General features: G+C 42.8%; 1 protein-coding gene across 1 annotated transcript in view; it reads left to right on the top strand.

Annotated features, from left to right (window-relative positions):
- Positions 1 to 9,308, top strand: part of RMDN1 (regulator of microtubule dynamics 1) — a 32,676-nt gene extending 23,368 nt beyond the window's left edge. Inside the window, exons 7-10 of the mRNA XM_024206069.3 lie at positions 372 to 459; positions 3,047 to 3,077; positions 7,197 to 7,330; positions 9,121 to 9,308. Coding sequence (XP_024061837.1) covers positions 372 to 459; positions 3,047 to 3,077; positions 7,197 to 7,330; positions 9,121 to 9,159 — 292 coding nt within the window. The 3' untranslated portion in view covers positions 9,160 to 9,308. The remainder of the gene's footprint in view (positions 1 to 371; positions 460 to 3,046; positions 3,078 to 7,196; positions 7,331 to 9,120) is intronic.
- The last annotated feature ends 9,815 nt before the right edge of the window (positions 9,309 to 19,123 follow it).

Here is a 19,123-nt window from a genome sequence, read left to right as displayed (position 1 = left end):
ATAGCTTTAACTCCTTGATTTTTCTCAGTAAAATCAAGCTATAGGCTATATTGTAAACTTTGTGCTAAAAGTTGGATTTTTATCTTTATTATGCAATAGCGATTAGCAGCAATGGAGGCGCTAAACTTCTTTAGCAGAGTGGTTATGTCTTCTGCAACAATTGTTTCAATTTATTTTTAATTTAAGTATCTTATTGTTATTGTAACTACTGATTCAAAGACCAAGTAATATCATTGCAATTATTCACAATTGTGGGTTCTTGGCAGGATGACAAACTTTGACACTTGGGGGTCCTTCAACTCCCAAAAAGTAAGAACCTCCAAATAAAGGAGAAATGTGAAATATATAAAACCTTTTTGCTTTTGCTCCAGGTGTTACTCATTTGCTGAAATGCCATGGTACCAAAGCAAAATAGCTGCAATGCTATTTGCAACACCACCAACCTCCACGTATGAAGAGGTACTATATGCAAATACTTGTTCCCCATAGACTTTTCTTAGCAAAAATAAGAAGCCACTAACATGTTCTAGTAATAATTGTACTAATAAAGCTCACCTCCCAGAAGTGCTCAGAATGATGAACAATACAGGTGTAGTCATATACAAAATTGTACTTATGGATTAAATATAGATTTGAAGCTGATGAAGTTGCCTTGTTAGAAATATGCAAGATTCCATGTAAAAACAACAAACATTAATTCGTTTCTTTTCAAGTCAGGCCTCGCCTAGAACAGTCACAAAGTGACTAATGACATTATTATTTGGTAAATATCCTTTTGGACTGTGGGGCTCTGAAAGCTTGATATTAGATCCATAAGAAATACATGCAGAAACTAGGATGAAAGCCTCCAATTTATTTTCCATTGATGACATACAATAAAAAGGAGTTATCTTAGTTCATGAACCTATTGAACCACCTTCTCTCAAATTTGGATGATTTAATGAGATACACTCACAAGGGGCAGCTGAGAATTAATCTCCAAACCACCACATAGCACATAAAGTGGTGCATACTCAGAGACAGATTACCATTAGGACAGACCACAGATAATTGTCTGTCTAGGTTCCAATGCAGCTCTCTTCACCATGATATCTGAGCACCTACATATTATTTGACGTGATATTCAGTATTTTTATTTTCATTTCCTTCTATGAAAATAAAATGCTTCCCTCTGATTTTGTCATTTTTCATTAGCAAATATTTCATCTTCATCCTCATGACTGTTTAACTACTTGAGTTTTCCTCCAGATTGAACTTGAGGTATCTTTGTCCTCCACAGTCATGTGATTTTTGTTTTTTATATCATATTTTATTATATACATGTAAAGGTGCCCATCTTAATAAGATCTAGGAGCCAGTATTATTTCCCTCCTAGGTTTGGGTTGGTTTTTTTTGTTTGTTTTTGGTTGGTTTTTTTTGGTAATGTATGAAGAAACTGAGGTCCAGAGAGTTTAAGTGACTTGCCCGAGGTCACATAGAAAGTCTGTGTCATAACCATGACTACATCACAGTTCTTCTGACTCCAGGAGCTTTTAAGTACTAGAGCACATTGCCTGCTGTGTAAGGGCTTGCCCACACAAAGAGTGTGCGACAAGCTGGGATACAAATCTACCTCACACTTGCCTGAGATTCACTAAGTGTCGGTGTGGCGCATGCGGCCCTGTACTAGAAGGTGCCTACTTTGATTTCAAAGTGGGGTAGATCAAAGGGAATTTTTTTGTGCATGGCAACAGTGTCCACACAGACAGTGTGTGGCAGGCTAGTACAAGGTAGATTTGCTCCCCAGTTTGCTGTGCACTAAGTATTCATATAGACAAGCCCTCATATACTTAGGATAGTGGTGGCAGAATTGTTTTCAGCCTAATCCAGACATAAAGAATCTGTGACTGGCTTTTTTTTTTCTATTCAACTATATAACTTTGGTCAGAGTTAGCTTAGGGACCCCCAAAAAACTATTAAATTACACTAAATGTGTTACATTTTTAGTTGAATAACCTGGTTTTGAAAATCCCATCAGGCCTTGCTCTTAGTGAACAAATCTAAGTTCCTGCAGCTGTGTTCAAGTTTTCTGTTGGACAGGCAAATTTTTGGCCATAACCTCTACTAAATAATGTTTCTTTCTCTCCCCCCCCCCCCCCAAAGGCACTAGGAAAGCAGCTGCAAGAGATTTGCTGCCTTGCAGAAAGCTAATTTTTGTTGCTTGAGTTTTGATTGAAAAAGCAAATAAGCTTTTGCAACTGAAAATGAAGCTTATAAAGTAGCCACTAAATCTCACTCCTCAGAAGAATAAATCCAAAATGATAACCAGGATTTCATAGTACTGCTGAATTCTGCAAAACCAGGCACTGGGTTTTGTAGTACTTTAAAAATGAATAGAGTATTAAGTTGCTGAAAATAAATTTCTGCAACATCAGCACAAAGAGCATTTTGTGGATGCTTAGCGGCTTTTTCAAAAAATAGTTTTTAGACAATACTTTCCCTGTAGGTCATTAACATTGAGCAAAAATACTTAGTATGTGATGGCTGTTTATTAAATGAGATAGTGGTTCAGTCTAGCACAGTAATGACTAATGCCAACAAAAGTTGTAGTGAGGTGCTAAGCCAAGGAATAAATGGATGTATAGAAAGAAATACTCTCAGACCATTAGGGTTGGAGCACAGGAGCGTGATAGGGTGGAGAAGCTTGTATGGCCACTGTCAGTGCTGATCCTGTTGTGTGGGTAAGAAGGATTTCGGTCTTCAAGGCTGTCAACTTGGTACTTTTAAAAGCATTCTTCTGAGTGGTGAATTTAAAAACAAATATACATCTAGAATATATTTCTTCACTTGTTCTGAGATCAGTCCAACTTTGTGGTAGTTAAATATATATTATAAGGCTGTTTGTCTCTGTTTTCTGTTGACAGTAGATAACCAACAGTATCTCTTGATTTAAAAAACAAACAAACAGCCTTCTTGTACAGTTGGGTGTTCTCAGGAACAAATTGACTCTGTGGACTTAGTAATGCAATGCTGAATGACTTTTAACTTAGACTCTTATCTTTTCCAGGCCCTAAGTTACTTTCACAAGGCTGAAGAAGGTAATGTTTGTGTAGTTTGTTTGTAAGTAGAATGAGTCTCTTGCCCATGGTGATTCAAAACAAGCAAGCAAATACCCAGGGGTTAAACACGCAGTAGTATATGTACTGTTGAAACATAGGTTCAAGGTCCCTGGCCGCACCACTCAGCTCATTAGACCTAAATTATATGGCAAGCTTTTCCCTCTTCCCCCCTTTATGCAGCAGAGCTGTGTTGAATTATGATGTGATGATTTTAACCAATTGCATAGTTATTGGGGAACCTTCAGTTTGATTGAAATATTTCTAAAAATGCACTATATAGTGAAAAGTATGCATACCACTTGTAGCAATGCAATATTTCCAGTTATTTATGGTAGTTCCAGTGGGCAACATTTGAAAAAGCAAAGAACCAGTTCAGACAGTTTCTCTTTCTTACTCATGAGTAGAGCTAGTTGGGGAAAAAAATCTGCAAAAAGTCTTATTTTTCAACCAGCTGTACTTGTGCATGAAGTGAATTAGGAATTACATTGCTTCTCACCAGAAGCTGAATGAAAACTTTTCCTTTCCTTGCTTAAGGGTCAGCTTAAATACAACTGGGATAAAAGACTGTCTCCTGACAAAAGGAAATATTTTTGAATTTTTTCTCCCTGTTATCTGAAGTGGAGAAATAGTGGTTGGGCCCAGAGAGGGAATGATTTACCCAGTACAATCTGACTAGCAGCTCTGAATTGTAGCTTGCCCAATTGCAGCTAATTATTTAATCTGAGGCTTCTTTGAAAAGGTCTTTCCACCACAGCTAGAAAGACAGACCACTGACACCCGCAAAATATCCCCCCCCCCAAGTAAAAATATCCCTGAGAAAAATCAGCCAACAAATGAAAATATCCCACACAGGCTTTTTACCCCAAAAGAGAGGCAAGCCAGAACCACTAGGGACTCCACTATTGCTATCTTACGTAGAACATATTAATACTACAGTGATGGGCAGCCGCAGAAACCCCTAAAATAGATTATAGATAAAGCACTGAATTAGAAGTCTGTGAGAGAGTTAGTACAGGCAGGAGATTGGGATGGTGGATGCACAATTTTAGGAAGAAAATACCAAGAGCTGGCTATAAAGAGAATTTGGTTGTTTTTAAGTAATTGAGGGAACCTCTGTCCTGTGTTTCGGTTGGTGCCTGTTAGAATGCTTAAAAGATAAGATGTATCTTCTGTTTCTCTACTGTTTGACCTGCCACTTTAGCCTGTTAGCCTATGACTTGTCGCCCCTCTCCAGGAGTCTGTCTGCACTGCAATGTAAGCCCAGGGTTAGTAGAACTTGAGGTGTCAGACCTTGGCTTTGTTAACCTAGGGCTTGAGGGTCTGTACTGATTTATCACCCCAGGCTAGGAATTGTTGAGCCCTGGGTCCCAACCTGTGTGGGCTGGAGTCCACTGCCCATATTCCAGCCTTCCTAGCACCCTCCCAAAATGTGGCCACTCTGGCCCTTTGTGGGAAAACTTGACTGTCCAGGGGACAAAGAATGTCAGCCCATGGGATTATTGCGGGATACTTGTGGCAGACTCCGAGACCATGAGTCCAGTGTGGCTGCATCCACGTAGCAAAGCAGTAGGGTTGGCTTGAACCCTGAGTCCTGGCTTGACTCAGGTTTGGACCCTCACACATATGGGTTCTTGGGACCCTAGAACCAAGCCCTGAGTTAGCACGATTTGTGTGTAGACAGAAGGTGGGTTAGGCTTAAGCCTGAGTTTGAACCCTGGATTTATATTGCAGTGTACACATACCCTAGCTGGCTATTCGGTTTAACTTTGTGTGCAGATGCTAAGAGCTGCAGGAGAGAAGGTACTTAGCAGTTGCTGAGTTGTCTCTCTCACCCTCACCACTCCAGCTCTGAAAGAAGAGCTGAGTAGACTTGTGATCATTCTTGTTGTTATGCTGTCCTCATTCTGGATAAATCTCCCTGTTACTGCCTCCTGGCTCTTGTCCATTTAAGAGACCAAGCACAGGAAACTGATTGAATTCCCCTTAGTGCAGAAACCAAACAGAGAGACTGGATGAAGCCAAAAAACAGGATGTAGAGAAGCTGAAATGCAGAATGTGACCATGTTTTTGTGGATTTGTGTGACAAACAAGAATTTATGCAGTAGTTCGACAAAGTTAAATTACATGCCCATGTAACTTACTGTGTGGGGGTCCCTATCATATGTTTATAATCAGTAGGAAGAAGTATATCATTCAGTACTGCACGTTTGATACATGGCATCTTAGGTTTTTCCCTTTGAGTTGCTTTTTATTAATTCAAGCTCATGGAAGGGTTCATTATGTGAAAAAGTTATAGTTAAGTCAGCAAACATCACTGACATCAAATAAGCCAAATTTGTACTTGCAGCTATGGAGTTCAGTTTTGAAATTTGGGCCTTATCAAAGAAAAATAAGAATGAGGAGAATTATATACTCTTTTAAAAAGGAAGCCTGGCAAATATGAAGTGATTTTTTGATGGAAGTAAGAATGAGGCGGGCAGCAGGCCTAGTGGTTAGAACAGGGGACTGGAGTAGAACATCCTGGTTCTATTCCCAAGCCTGCTGCTGACTTGCTGTGTGATCTTAGGCAAGCTAACTCTTTCTACCTATTTCCCCATTTTATAAAGTGATGTTTGCCCTTCGGAGGAAAGGTGCATACAGTGGCCGCCTCTTAATAGCAATCCAGATCTTAACAATTTCTGGTTAATAGCAACATTTGGCTGAGAACCAATCCCGTCCCATTGGCGTTAATAGGATTTGGTTATTGACCACAGGGATGCCTCTTATTAAGAACTTTTTGACATGCCTTCCCTGGCTGCAGCCCCGCAAACATGCCTGCAGCTGGGAGGGGAGGTTGCAAGCAGGGAGGTAGTGGGGAGGAGAGGTGCAGCCCTCTTGCTGGAGCTTTCCATGAGGAGCAGGGGCCCACAGGGCTGCACTCTGCCTCTCTGTGCTCTCCAGCCTGCGCCCAGGCATGGCAGTGGGACCCTGGGTTCAGCAATTCCTTCCCAGGCTGCAGCCTCCCAAACCTTGTGGTTGCTGCCCTGCCCTCAGCCTCCCCTCCCAGCCACAGGCAGGTGTGCAGGGCTGCAGGGAGAGGTAGCATGCATGTCTTGGTGCTTCCGACCCTGGCTGCAGGCCAGCCAGCAGGTTTGTGGGGCTCCAGCCAGAGAAGCAAGTCCCAGCACTCCTTGCCCTGGCTGCAGCCCTGCAAACTTGCCTTCCATTTATTGGCAACCTTTGGATAAGAGAGACTTTTTGCTAGGAACCAAGAGGTTACTAATAAGTAGAATCTACTGTAATTTGTTGAATGTCATCATTATTCTCATCCCTGTAGGATACTTGGAGAAAACACTTTCTGCCCGGAAAGCTTATGTTGTAAAGTCTATGGCCCAAATAGAGACAGTGCACAGACAGCACAGGCCCTGAGGAGTGTTTGAACCGATCAAAATCCTCTCTTACAAGAGGAAAGGGGTTTTTTTTTGTTTCCCTTTTCTAAAAATACAGATTTCCATCAGTACTTTCTTTGATATTGTCAAAATTTTCTCCCCTCCTTCTCAGGCCTCAGCTGCACCAGTGTTACCTATGTGCAACTCACACACATGGCTCCTGGAGCGGAGGAGACAGTGTTACTGAAATGAGCGAGAAGCTCCCTTCTCTTGCACATGCTGAATTTGAGATAGGCCCACCTGGAGAGCATTGCAGCAATAGAGGCATAGGGAGAGGAGCCACTGATACTGGCTGTAAACTCCTTCTTTCCCTGTACTCCGGTGGCAAAATTAATTTCCATATCAATGTAAATTAACTGAGATAGCTGCAGAATTTGGGTTTGTTGGGCACCAGAGTACGCAGGGCCCAGCACAGCAAGTGAAAACTTTACATTTGTTCCAGTGTCAATGGTTCGCTCCTCTTTGAGCCCAAAATATAACTGCATTAAGTAGTTTGAAAGTGTAAATGTTTCAGCAAGTCACAATATATAGTGCTCTGGATTGTATGCCATGCTCACTACAGTTCTCATTTAAAGCGAGAAAGAATGTCTCAAGCCAGTGCACAATTGCTTTTTGTCTAAAATCAGTATAATGAGGCAAAAATATCTCCCTCTTCTGTCACTTTATATAGCTGATCCAAACTTCTACAGCAAAAACTTGCTGCTTTTGGGGAAGACGTACTTGAAGTTAAACAACAAAAAGATGGCCCTCTTGTGGCTAACAAAAACCAGGGATTATCCGGCACATACGGAGGAGGATAAACAGGTAGGAAAAATAATAAGAACTGCCATAATGTAAGTATGTGGAAACCAACATGCATGGCACTTTGGTGACTGAACATCTGTAAAAATAATTTGACTAAATTGTACTTCTGGAACTACTTTTGGATCGCATCCAGGCACCAACAAATCGTAATGCGTTAATAATTTCTCTGAATCTTTGCCTCTCGGACCAGTAATCTATTAAAACAAAAAAATGAGATTTTAGTGTATTAACTCTTGTCTAATCTTACTGCTCCTATTATAAATACCCAAGTTTTTGTTGGAGCTAAAGAGACGCTAAGATTCAAGAGTTTCTGTCAGAGAATGTACTACCACTAGGTATAGATAAGAGTTGTATGTTCAGCTGCTAAAGATAACAGGATTATCTCCTCAGGGCTCCAGGCAGTGTCTTATCTAGCAAACTCGTCTTTAAAGATACACATATCCTTGCCACCCCACCCCCAAAACCCCCCACAACTACTGAGAACTGTAAAGCTACATTCACTTAACTGTACAAACAGGATTCATCACAGAACAACCTAGTAGTAGGGCACTTTGAACAGGGAGCCTCTTGCAGAAATCTAATTTACAAGCAAAGAACAAACTTTCTTTTCTGCTGGAGGCTCCCAGAGTCTGATATATTATGAGTCTTGTTTAGCACTTAGCCTGGTGTCTGCAGGGAGAGCCTACTGTGACTAGATAAGCTTATTTGTCTCTCTCCTGAGTCATGGCACTCAGGACCTCTTGCTTTTGCATATAATCTGAGGAAGCACTGACATTTCAGTAGCATTTTGAAAGTACGGACTGAACCCCAGGAATGTTGGGAGATTTTCAGCATTGAAGTGGATTCCTGTCCAGCCCATGAAGTTGCTTTGAGTTTCATGGGTTCTGCTTAATTGTTAAGGGCTATAGAGGCCCTGGAGCAAAATATGCATTTCCATTGTAAAGGGATCACCGTCTACTTGTATGGGGTTAGCATGAGGAGGACAAAGATGTACCCTGTTAGTTCTGAACAATGGGAATGTTGGATAGGAAAGTCAGGACTGGATCCCAGTTAAAAACTTGAATGAATCAGTTTCAAGTGGCTATATCAAGATGAGAATTAAACACACACAACAGTGTGGCCTTCATTCTCATTGAGGGCTGTAAGGTGTGTAACCTCACACAGACTCAGAAGTTAAAAATTGTGAACAGTTTATTCCACAGTGTGCAACAAATTGCCACATGGCCGTGTGTATGCTGCACGCAACTACTAGTGTAAGTCCAGCTTCTTATAGCCAGGATTACTAAAGTTCTGAATGATGGAGTGGCAGGCCACGAGTCCCAGAAACACTGCTGACCTCACAAACTTTCCCGTTAGCTGTTTGTTGGCTCTGAAACATCTGACTTAGTTGCTGTCAGTGATGGGATAACAGATCCACCTGGTGCTGCTTTATTATGGCAGTTCCTGTAAGTAAGCGCTAATTGTTTCTGCTATTGTATATTTGACTTAAATACAATGAAGAGAGTTAGTGTGTATAGTAAATGAATGTTTAGAGAGGAAGTACTGCAGTTAAGGGACGAGGCTGAGAATCAGCAGAGGTCGAAGTTCCATTCATGGTTGTGCTATGAGGGTCCTGTATGATACTGGGTAAATCACTTAACTTCTATATCCTGGTTTCTACATCTTTAAGATAACACTTGTCTTACAGGGAATTGTGAGGCACTTGGATAGTATGGGCATAAGTGCTATAGAAAAGCTTGTAAATAATACCATTGTTTTGTTCGCCATCACATTTTTTTTTTTAATTTTAGGTACAGAAAGAAGCTGTGGAACTGCTCAATTCTATATGAAGAGAACTAAACTATTAAGAAGAAACTACATTAAATGTGACTAAAGCACAGGACAAAATACCTAGAGCTTGTTCTACTGTGGCTGTTATTAACATTAAACTTGTCACCTTACCACTGTATATCTTTAGTAAAAAAACTGCTGTCAACTACTAGATACATATGATGTAAACTGTAGAATACAGTGATTTCTATAAAAAGATATACCGAACAGCAAGAGTTCTCAAAGTGTGCTCTGCAGAATGACACATTGTTCTCAAAAACAACGAGGAGTCTGGTGGCACCTTAAAGACTAACATTTATTTGGACATAAGCTTTCGTAGGTAAAAAACCCACCTCTTCAGATGTTTTTGTGGATACAGACTAACATAGCTACCCCCTGATACTTGACACATGTTCTCAGAATATAGTGGGGAAATCTCATTTAATATTTGGCTAGGTGCTGCATGGGCAGAAGTAGATGGTATCTCTGCCCTGATCCCGCAAGCTGATGCATGGCCTAAGAAAATCTACAGTATATGAAGTCTGGAAGAGAAACAAACAATCAGATATATAATGTGTATAAAATTGAGTAAATACTAATTTTCCCACAGCTCTGTCATCATACAGTAGCTGACATGTATGTAGCCCTCTTAAAGGGAGGGGAAGGAAGAAACTAATAGCCATACATACTTCAGTTCAGGAAGGACATTTCAAGGCATGGTGTGGAAGAAAGCATTAAGTGTGAGCCTCTCGTGACCTTGTTGCTGGAGAGGAGGAAGGAACTGGAAGAAGCACTGTGATGAAGAGGACAGAATGGTGAAGGCCTTTGACAATGGACCACTGAATAAAAACTGGAGAAGCACTTACAAAAGCTGGTACATGTCTCAGGGGGACCTTAAATCTAACCTATTTGATAATGTTCCCTACCATACTCCTCCACCTTTCCGCATCATGCCAATTCAGTACAAAAACCCAGGTTTTGACACAAAATTCAGTGGATCATATGTTTAGTTTAAGATACTGCCTATTGTATTTTAAAAAAAACCACCACACTGTAGCATTTTTGCACCCAGTGAGGTGTGAAAAAGGGTTTTTGTTTCTGAGAATCAGGCAGTTGAAGCATTTGGTCCTGGGGAGGGAAAGTATCACACCATCCACTTCCTTAGCCCTGTGCCCCACCCCAAGTGGTGGGACTTGCTGCCACCTAAGGAAGGCAAGGAACCCTGGTCGCCAGTCTGAAGTTTCCACAAGCTGCCAGGTTCCACTGCCCTCCATGGTGCGGTGAGCACAGGCATGCACCTGGCTCGGTTCATGCACTTCTGGAACCTGTCCCTTTTGCAGTGAGAGGGAGACCCTGGTGTACATCTGCTTAAGGTGCACCAGGCTACAACTCCTCCAGAACCGCTTACTGAGGTTCTGGATGCACTTCTCCCTGCACCTCCTCATGCATACCGCATCCAGTTGTGGGACTTCATCAACTTTCTTCGGGCACTGCCCAAGATGGCTATCCACCATACCAGCAAGAGGAAACTCCAGAGTTCCATTCCAGATTCTAGAGCGGGGGAGGGAGTGTGCGCTACTGATTAGCCTTCTGCCCATCCTCCAACCCAAAGCCTGTCTTTTTCCCCACACCACCCAAACCAAGCTCCTATTTTCTGCATCCACAACTATATGCCCCCAGACCTCCCCCCACTGTCTCCAACTGCTTCTGCCCAGTCTCTGGTTCCCGCATGTCTCATTTCACTCCTTTGCATTCTAAGTCAGGCACCTTCCTCCTTGGAAACCAGCAGGTGCAGCATTGAGAGCCCAAGAGAGTCTCTTCTCTCATTTCTGGCGCCCAGCATCACAGAGGCCTGAAACAGTCACTGCAGCCCCAGGATACAGCATGCAAAGTTCTCTCTCTCTCACACACACACCCACACCCACCCACCCTTCAGGCAGTTAAGCCGCCAAGTTTTAACAAGTATCTACTGAGTATGTGCAAACAGATTTTTCAGAGGCTCATAATCTGGCCAAAGTAGGGAAGATTTTCACAGGTATGGCAAAAGGCACATCTCTCTGACACCAGGGTGACCCCCCCTCTCCCCAGCCAAATTCCGACTCCCATCTCTGAAGTATGTAGATGCTGGAGCTTCTTAAAAAAAAAAAAAAATCTAACAACCAATTCATTAACATGAGCAAAACAAGACATTTTCCCCTTAATTTCATTCTCTGAAACAGATGAACACTTTTGCTGAAATTTTCCAAAAAATGCAAAGGCAGACACCCAGCATGGAACATTTCAGCCTGAACAGCTAAAGTTTGACACAGTTATAAGCCGCTGAAAACAGGGGTTTTACAAATTAAAAGCATCAGGCAACCTTAACTGTAGCTGTCAGGATATGCACTGCTTATAGTAATTTTTACAATCAGTAACATGGGAGTAGGTGGGAGGCAGTTAATACCTTGCTCATAATAATTATAAAATACCTAGTGCTTTACAAAGGAGGTAAATGAAGGTTACTTCTAACTGGAGTTCTTTGCAATGGACTCTGCATATTCACACTCTTGGGATGCACTGACCCAGTGCAGCAAGACAGTGGAACTTTCTAATAGCAGTGCCTGTTAGGAGCATCTCACCCCTCCATTTCCTCTCCCACCCACAGTTCTTGAGTGTGCTCAGGGGGGTGACTATAGGAGGGGTGTTGGCGCCACTGTCACCTCAGTTCCTTCCAACCACTAGAGCACAATACAAATTAATTACCAAAGTAGGACTGCAGGAGTGGGGAAGGTGGATGGGGAGTGGGAATATGCAGAGTCAGTCTCAAAGAACTCTGGTTACAAGTAACCTTTGTTTCTTCTGAGTGTCCTCTGAATATTCCCAGTTTTGGAAGAGTTTGACAAGCAGGACATCAACAAAGGAAGAAGACTGTGGAGTCTTAGGTGAACAATGATTGAAGTACTGCTCTACCAAATTGAGCATCAGGTCTAGATTCCAGATTTAAAACAATGTCTTGTAAAATCATGAATTGTATTACATGTAGCAGCCTTGCAAATTTCAATAAGAGGAATATACATATGGAATGCTGCAGATGTAGCCATTCCTCTAGTAGGATAAGCTCTAAGAGTGTCACACCCCAATGGCCCCCTCCCTCAGGGAGTCCCCGCGGAAGGCAGATCAGCATTGTACATGGCTAATGCTGTTGCAAGCATCGCAAAGCATTGTGGGGAGGGTTAAAGGTGTGTGAATGAGGAGTGGAAGTTTCCTTTACAGGTACAAAAGGCCGGGAGAGAGGGGGAAGAGAGTAGAGAACGGGTTAACTCAACATTTTAGCTAGCTTAGTCAGAAGTTAAGACGCCCAGCCGCCCAAGGACACCTCACAGCCGAGACTTGACTGTGAGCTGAGAAAGACGGGGGCTTGAAAGTTGCCCAAGTGGCCGTGAGAAAGAAAATCCAACTATACAGACCTGCACCTGCAAAAATAGCAGCGAAAACAGTTTGAGCAAGGGAAACGGCACCAATAGAAGGGAAAAAAACAGTCTCCGGCGCTGGGATGTTTTGGGAACCCGAGGAGGCCACAGCAAGCCTGTCTGGACTGGTACACAGAGCATGAGGAACAAAGGTCCTGAAGGAGACGCCCCCAAGAGACCCCAGGACTTAAAACCCTCCTGAGAGCTGGAGCAACTCGGAGATTACAGCGGATTCCCCGGACGACCTGGGCCCAGGGCAAGAACTCCCCTCCACCCCTCTTCTTCTTACGTTACACCCAGGCCTGGCCAGCCGTGGGTCAGGCGTGTGAGAGTATGGAAGTGGGTTAGGGCTTGGGGCTCTAATGCTTTCTTTCTTCCCCTGAGTGACGTGGGAGCATTCCCAGCACTCTCTGCTGTATTTTATTATTTTATTAATAAAGCTTTAAAATTTAAACACTTGGTGTATTACGTCATCTCCTCCCCAAACGATCCTGCGGCGTCAGCCTGATCACCTGACACTCCAGGCAGATTGGTAACGAAAATCTGTCACAAGAGGACCTGGTGAAAAACAAGAAGCTGCTCTACAATACTTTTCAAACCCAAGCCTGACCCGCCTTGATAGGGACTGAGCCAAAATAGTTTGACCTTTCAAAAAGCACTGATATATGAAACAAATAACTTAGGAGATGACCTAAAATCATACTAAATAATGAGAAAGCACTCTTTTGGCATCAAAAGAATATAATCTAGGATCCCCTTCTATGAAGTTTAGGATAAACACAGGTAAATTTATACTCTGATTAACATGGAACTCAGAAACAACTTTGGAAAGAATTTAGGATGTGACCTAAGAACCATTTTGTCTTTATGCAAAGTAGTATTTCTTCTAGCAAAAGTGATTGCTGTTATAAAGGCTGTTTTTATAGAAAGATGAAATAGGGAACAATCCCATAACAGCTCAAATGGGAAAGACACGAGTTAATACTAAATTCAAATTCCATGTAGTGATTGGGTCACAAACAGGATAAAGATTCAATAAGCCTTTTAAAGAGTTTTTCACCAGCTTGTGAGAAAATGGATTTACCTTTAGTATGAGTACAGACTGATGGAATAGCCGCTAGATGAGCTTTAACAGAGGATATAGACAGGCCCTATTTTTAAGTGCAGCAGATTTACCAAGATCAGTTGAGTAGGGGCTGAAACTGGGTCCACATTTCTATTAGCTGCCCATTTTATGAATCTTTTCCATTTAAAATCATAACTTCTCCAGGGTAGAAGGTTTTCTAGCATTAATGTGAATTCGCTGAACCTCAGTGAAACATGACTTTTCTAGTTCTCTCAAAGTCCTATCATCCAAGTTATTAGATGTAGTCATGTGAGACTTTCCCCTCCTGTTGTGATAGCACATCTGTTGACAACTGCAGCCACTTGTGTTTGCCACTGGAGTAGCTCGGTGTACTACTGTTGTCTCAGCCATGCTGGAGCAATTAAGATAATCCGGATGGAATCTTGTTTTATTTTCTTTAGAACTTTGTGAATTAGAGGGAACTGGGGAAATGCATACAAGACCCTTTCCTCAATCTAAGAGTAATGCATCTGTCAATGACTGACTGATCCTGCTCTTGAGCAAAACCAGGGACATTTCACATTGAGTCTGGTGGCAAACAGATTTACAACTGGAAACCCCCAATAGTTGAAGATAGTCTATATTACTGAATCCTTTAGAGACCACTCATGCATCTGTGAAGAGACTCTGCTGAGACAATACGCAACCTCATTGTGTTCTCTTGCAACATGTAAAGCAATTAAATGGGGGCATGGCTCAGCATTCATGTCGCACTCCCTGTCAGTATCTGGCCAAGGCCAGGGAAGCTAATGATCCAACCAACGAACCAAATTCAGTGATGAATCCTGGTCACGTGCCACCTGAAATACGTTGTGCATATGTTGTGGATAAAGGTTGAACGGAATGCACTAGACCCAAAATTGTATTGCTTCGTGGCATAGTTGAGTCATTTGAGCATCCCACTATTCATTTGAATAAGCGCCTTGAGAGCTAAATGGATCGCCCTAAGTTCTAGCACATTCATGTGCAAGAGAGATTCTTTGGAACTGCAAAGACCACAAACTACAAGCCTGTGAAGGTGTGCCCCCCAACCAATCTTGGATGCATCTGTAGGAGGAGATGGGTTGAATGATATACCTTTGAGGACATTCTGTGGATTCAACCACCACTTTACAAAAAGCCAAAAGTCATTTGGTACTGGGAGTTTGTGTCGCATACTGTCCATACTGGGCTTCAAATTCTTCATAAGCCAGTGTTGGAGTGTCCTCAATCTGAGTCTGGCATATGGAGTTACCTATGTTGTGGATGCCATGAGACCCAGTGACTTCAAAAATACATTACCCTTTGAGAAGGTTGCAGCATGAGTATCTGTATGGTAACAGTTATTTTCAAAGACCTCTCTTCCAGAAGAAAATCTCATTTTTTCATAGGAGTCGAAGACTGCACCGGTGAAGAGAATCCTTTGTGACAGAACAATCAGGGACTTTTTCCTGTTTATAATAAGACCCAAGGGTTTGAAAAGAGAACAGTTCTGCTGAATGGCTTCTTCTGTTTCTTCTTTGGATGGGCACTTCAGCAGCCAATAATCTAAGTAAGGGAAGACAAAACCTCCTGCTTCCTTAGATGAGCTGCTACCAGAGTGAGTGGAGAAAGGGAAGAATCTTATTGAAAGTGCTCTGAACGTAGATATTTGCAGTGTGATAACCTGAGAAGGATATGGAAATATGTCTCTGAGACTGACAGCAATGAACCAATCTAGAGCAGACTGGGAGAGAATCACTAGAGGCAGAGGCAGCATTCTGAACTGAAATTTCCTGATGTATCTGTTTACAGCTCTGAGATCTAACATCAGTCAGAGGCCTCCATTCTTTTTGGATATTACAAAGTAACAGAACCCTTTGTTTCTGGAGTTCAGAGGTACTTGTTCCATATCCCCTGTGATCAGAAGAATCTGTATTTCATTTGTCAATAATCTATTGTGGGAAGAGTTCCTGAAAAGGGAGGGGATGGGGGGGAGGGGGTGGCATGGAGCAAGGACTTTGATTTGGATGGTAGAGTCTTCCTTTACTGTATCTAAAACCCATCTGTTCAAAGTGATAGTGGTCCATGGATTGTAAAACTGGGACAGATGGCCTCCAAAATCATAGATGGGGTTTTCCAAGGTAGGTTTGACATGTTAGTTGATAGCTTTGACCCTGTGGCCTGATATTCATTAAGGATGATGTGACTGAGGAATTCTTTGTCTTCATATGAGGTTTATAAGATTTCTCCCTGTCTTGCGTCTAAAGACATTTACTATTGAGGGTGCTGTTGATAATAACACCATCTCCTCAGACTATATTAAAAGGAAGATCAAGAAGGTGGAATATATTGCCTGGGATATCTGAACGCAAGTGTATATAATCTTCTATAAGGAGGCCGAGTAGAGAGATCTTCCTGTTGATTGAGTCTCTTTCAGTTTCCCCAGTGCCATCTGTTTTTGCACTAATAGGCCATCCCCTTCAAAGAGTAAGACTTCCAATTTCGATCCTGTATCGAATGGGAGAGAAGATGAACATAACCAAGCATGTCTTTCTAGAACTGAGGGAGACAGAGAGGAGCTAAGGGTGACAGGGAGGTACGTAAAGAAGACATTCTGTGACACAGTAGAGCAGTCCCACCCCCAGTCTCACAGCCCTTGTGCTGTTGAGGAGGATGAAAGCCTCGGGGAAGGAGAACATCAAGCAGGATTGGAGGGAAACGATCCCACAGTTGGGATCCTCCTTCCGGAAGTCATGCTATCCTCTTACACTGAGCATAACCTTCCAAGGGAGGAAACCCCAGTTATCAGGAAGAGGCAGGCAATGGTAATGGGGGGGGATTTGATAAATAGAAATATAGATAGTCAGGTTTGTGATGACTGGAAGAACCTCCTGGTGAACTGCCTGCTGGGTGCAAAGGTTGAGGACCTTTTGAGACCTCTAGATAGATGTATGTGCAATGCTAAGGAGGAGCCAATGGTAATGGTACCTGTAGGTATCAATGACATAGGGAAAGGTAAAAGAGGTCCTGGAGGCCAAATTTAGGCTGCTAGGTAAGAGATTAAAGTCCAGGACCTCTATGGTAGCAGTCTCCAAAATGCTTCCAGTTCCATGTGCAGGGCCAGTTAGACAGGCAGAACTGCAGGGTCTCAATGAATGGATGAGACGATGGCGTTGGGAGGAGGGACTCAGGTTTATTAGGAACCAGAGAACCTTTTGGGAAAGGAGGAGCCTATACAGGAAGGATGGGCTCCACTTAAACCAAAATGGAACCAGATTGCTGGCATGTAAAATTAAAAAGAATCGCAGAGGAGTTTTTAAATTAAAGGCTTGGGAAAGCCAACAGGGGCAGAGGAGCACATGGTTTGGATAGACATCTCTTAGGGGAGGATTTATTAAAGGGAATATTCTATATCCTAGTAGAGGGAAGAGGATAGAATTTGATAAAGTACAGGAATGAGTGGAAATCAAACAGTCAAACAAAGGAGTCCCATTCAATTACATCACAGCAGGAGAGAACTAAATATTGACAAATTTTACAATTGCTAGTAGTCTAAATACTAAGATGGGTGAACTTGGTGTTAAATGAGGATATTGATATAATGTACATTACAGAAACTTGGTGGAATGATGATAATCAATGGGCCATGGTACAAAATATAAAAAAAATGACAGGGGAGGTCATGCTTGTGGGACACTATATGTGAAAGAAAGCGTAGAGTGAAATATAGTGAACATCATAAGTTAATCAAAAAGTACCAAAGATTCTCTATGGATAGACATTCCATGCTTGAATAATGAGTGTAGCAGTAGGAACATACTACTGACCACCTGATCATGATGGTGACAGTAATAGTGAAATGATCAGGGAAATTAGAGAGGCTACAAAAACAGAAAACCCAGTAACACTGGGGGATTTCCACTATCCCCATATTGACTGGGTACATGTCACCTAAAGGCTGGAATGCTGAAATAAAATTTCTAGACACCATTAATGACTGCTTCTTGGAGCAGTTAGTCCTGGAATCCACAAGGGGAGAAGCAATTCTTGATTTAGTTCTAAGTTGCGCACAGAATCTGGTCCAACAAGTGAATACAGATGAACTGCTTGGTAATAGCAACCATAATGTAATTAAATTTAACATCTTTATAGGGGGAAATACCTAAGAAATCCACCACAGAAGCATTTAACTTCAAAAAGGGGAACTACACAAAAATGAGGAAACTAGTTAAATGGAAATTTAAAGGAGCAGTCACATGAGTGAAATGCCTGCAAACTGCATTGAAAATTTTAAAATACCATAATAGATCTTCAAAATAAATGTAGACCTCCCAAATAATAATTAAAAAAAAAACAACAGCAAGAGGACCAACAAATGCCACCATGACTAACCAACAGGGTAAAAGAGGGGGGGGGGGAAGATGTCATTTAACAATCAGAAGCAGGGCCGGCTCTGGCTTTTTTGCCACCCCAGGCAAAAAAGCCTCCGGCTGCCCCCCCCCCATGGGGGGGGCGGCCGGAGCCCCAGGGGGAGGGCGGAGAGCCCCAGCAGGGGCTCCGCTCTCCCCCCGGCGGCCAGGGGGAGGGCGCCGGGGGGGAGGGCGGCGAGCCCCGGCGGGGACTCCGCTCTCCCCCCGGCGGCCAGAGCGCCGGGGGTAGGGCGGCGAGCCCTGGCCGGGGCTCCGCTCTCCCCCCGGCGGCCAGAGCGCTGGGGGCAGGGCGGCGAGCCCCGGCCGTGGCCCTGCTCTCCCCGGCGGCCGGAGCGCCGTGCCGCCCCCCTCCAGGTGCCGCCCCAAGCACAAGCTTGGTGGGCTGCTGCCTGGAGCCGGCCCTGATCAGAAGTCAAATCCTACTGAGGAAAATAGAAAGGAGTATAAACTCTGGCAATTCAAATGTAAATGTATAATTAGGCAGGCCAAAAAATAATTTGAAGAGCAACTAGCAAAAGACAAAAAACTAACAGCATTTTTTTAAGTACATCAGAAAGAGGAAGCCTGACAAACAATCAGTGAGGCCACTGGACAAGAGGTGCTAAAGGAGCACTTCATCAAGACAAGGCCAGTGCAGAGAAGCTAAATGAACTCTTTGCATCAGTCTTCTCTGCAGAGGATGTGAGGGAGATTCCCACACCTCAGCCACTCGCTTAAAGTGACAAATCTGAGGTCCTAGATTGAAGTGGAAATAGAGGAGATTTTGGAACAGATTTATAAACTAAACAGTAATAAAAGTCACCAGGACCAGATGGTATTCACCCAAGAGTTCTGAAGGAACTCAAATATGAAATTGCAGAACTGCTAACAGTGGTATGTAACCTATTACTTAAATAAGAATCTGTACCAGAGTTACATTAGCTAGAGAATAGCTAATGTAACGCCAATTTTTAAAAAAGGATCCAGAGGCAATCATGGCAATTACAGGCCGGTAAGCCTAACTTCAGTACCAGGCAAA

The sequence above is a fragment of the Terrapene carolina genome, unplaced genomic scaffold (genome assembly GCF_002925995.2).
Source record: "Terrapene carolina triunguis isolate 2854851 unplaced genomic scaffold, T_m_triunguis-2.0 Scaffold58, whole genome shotgun sequence".
Taxonomy (NCBI): domain Eukaryota; kingdom Metazoa; phylum Chordata; order Testudines; family Emydidae; genus Terrapene; species Terrapene triunguis.
This window is presented reverse-complemented; position numbering and strand designations above follow the sequence as displayed.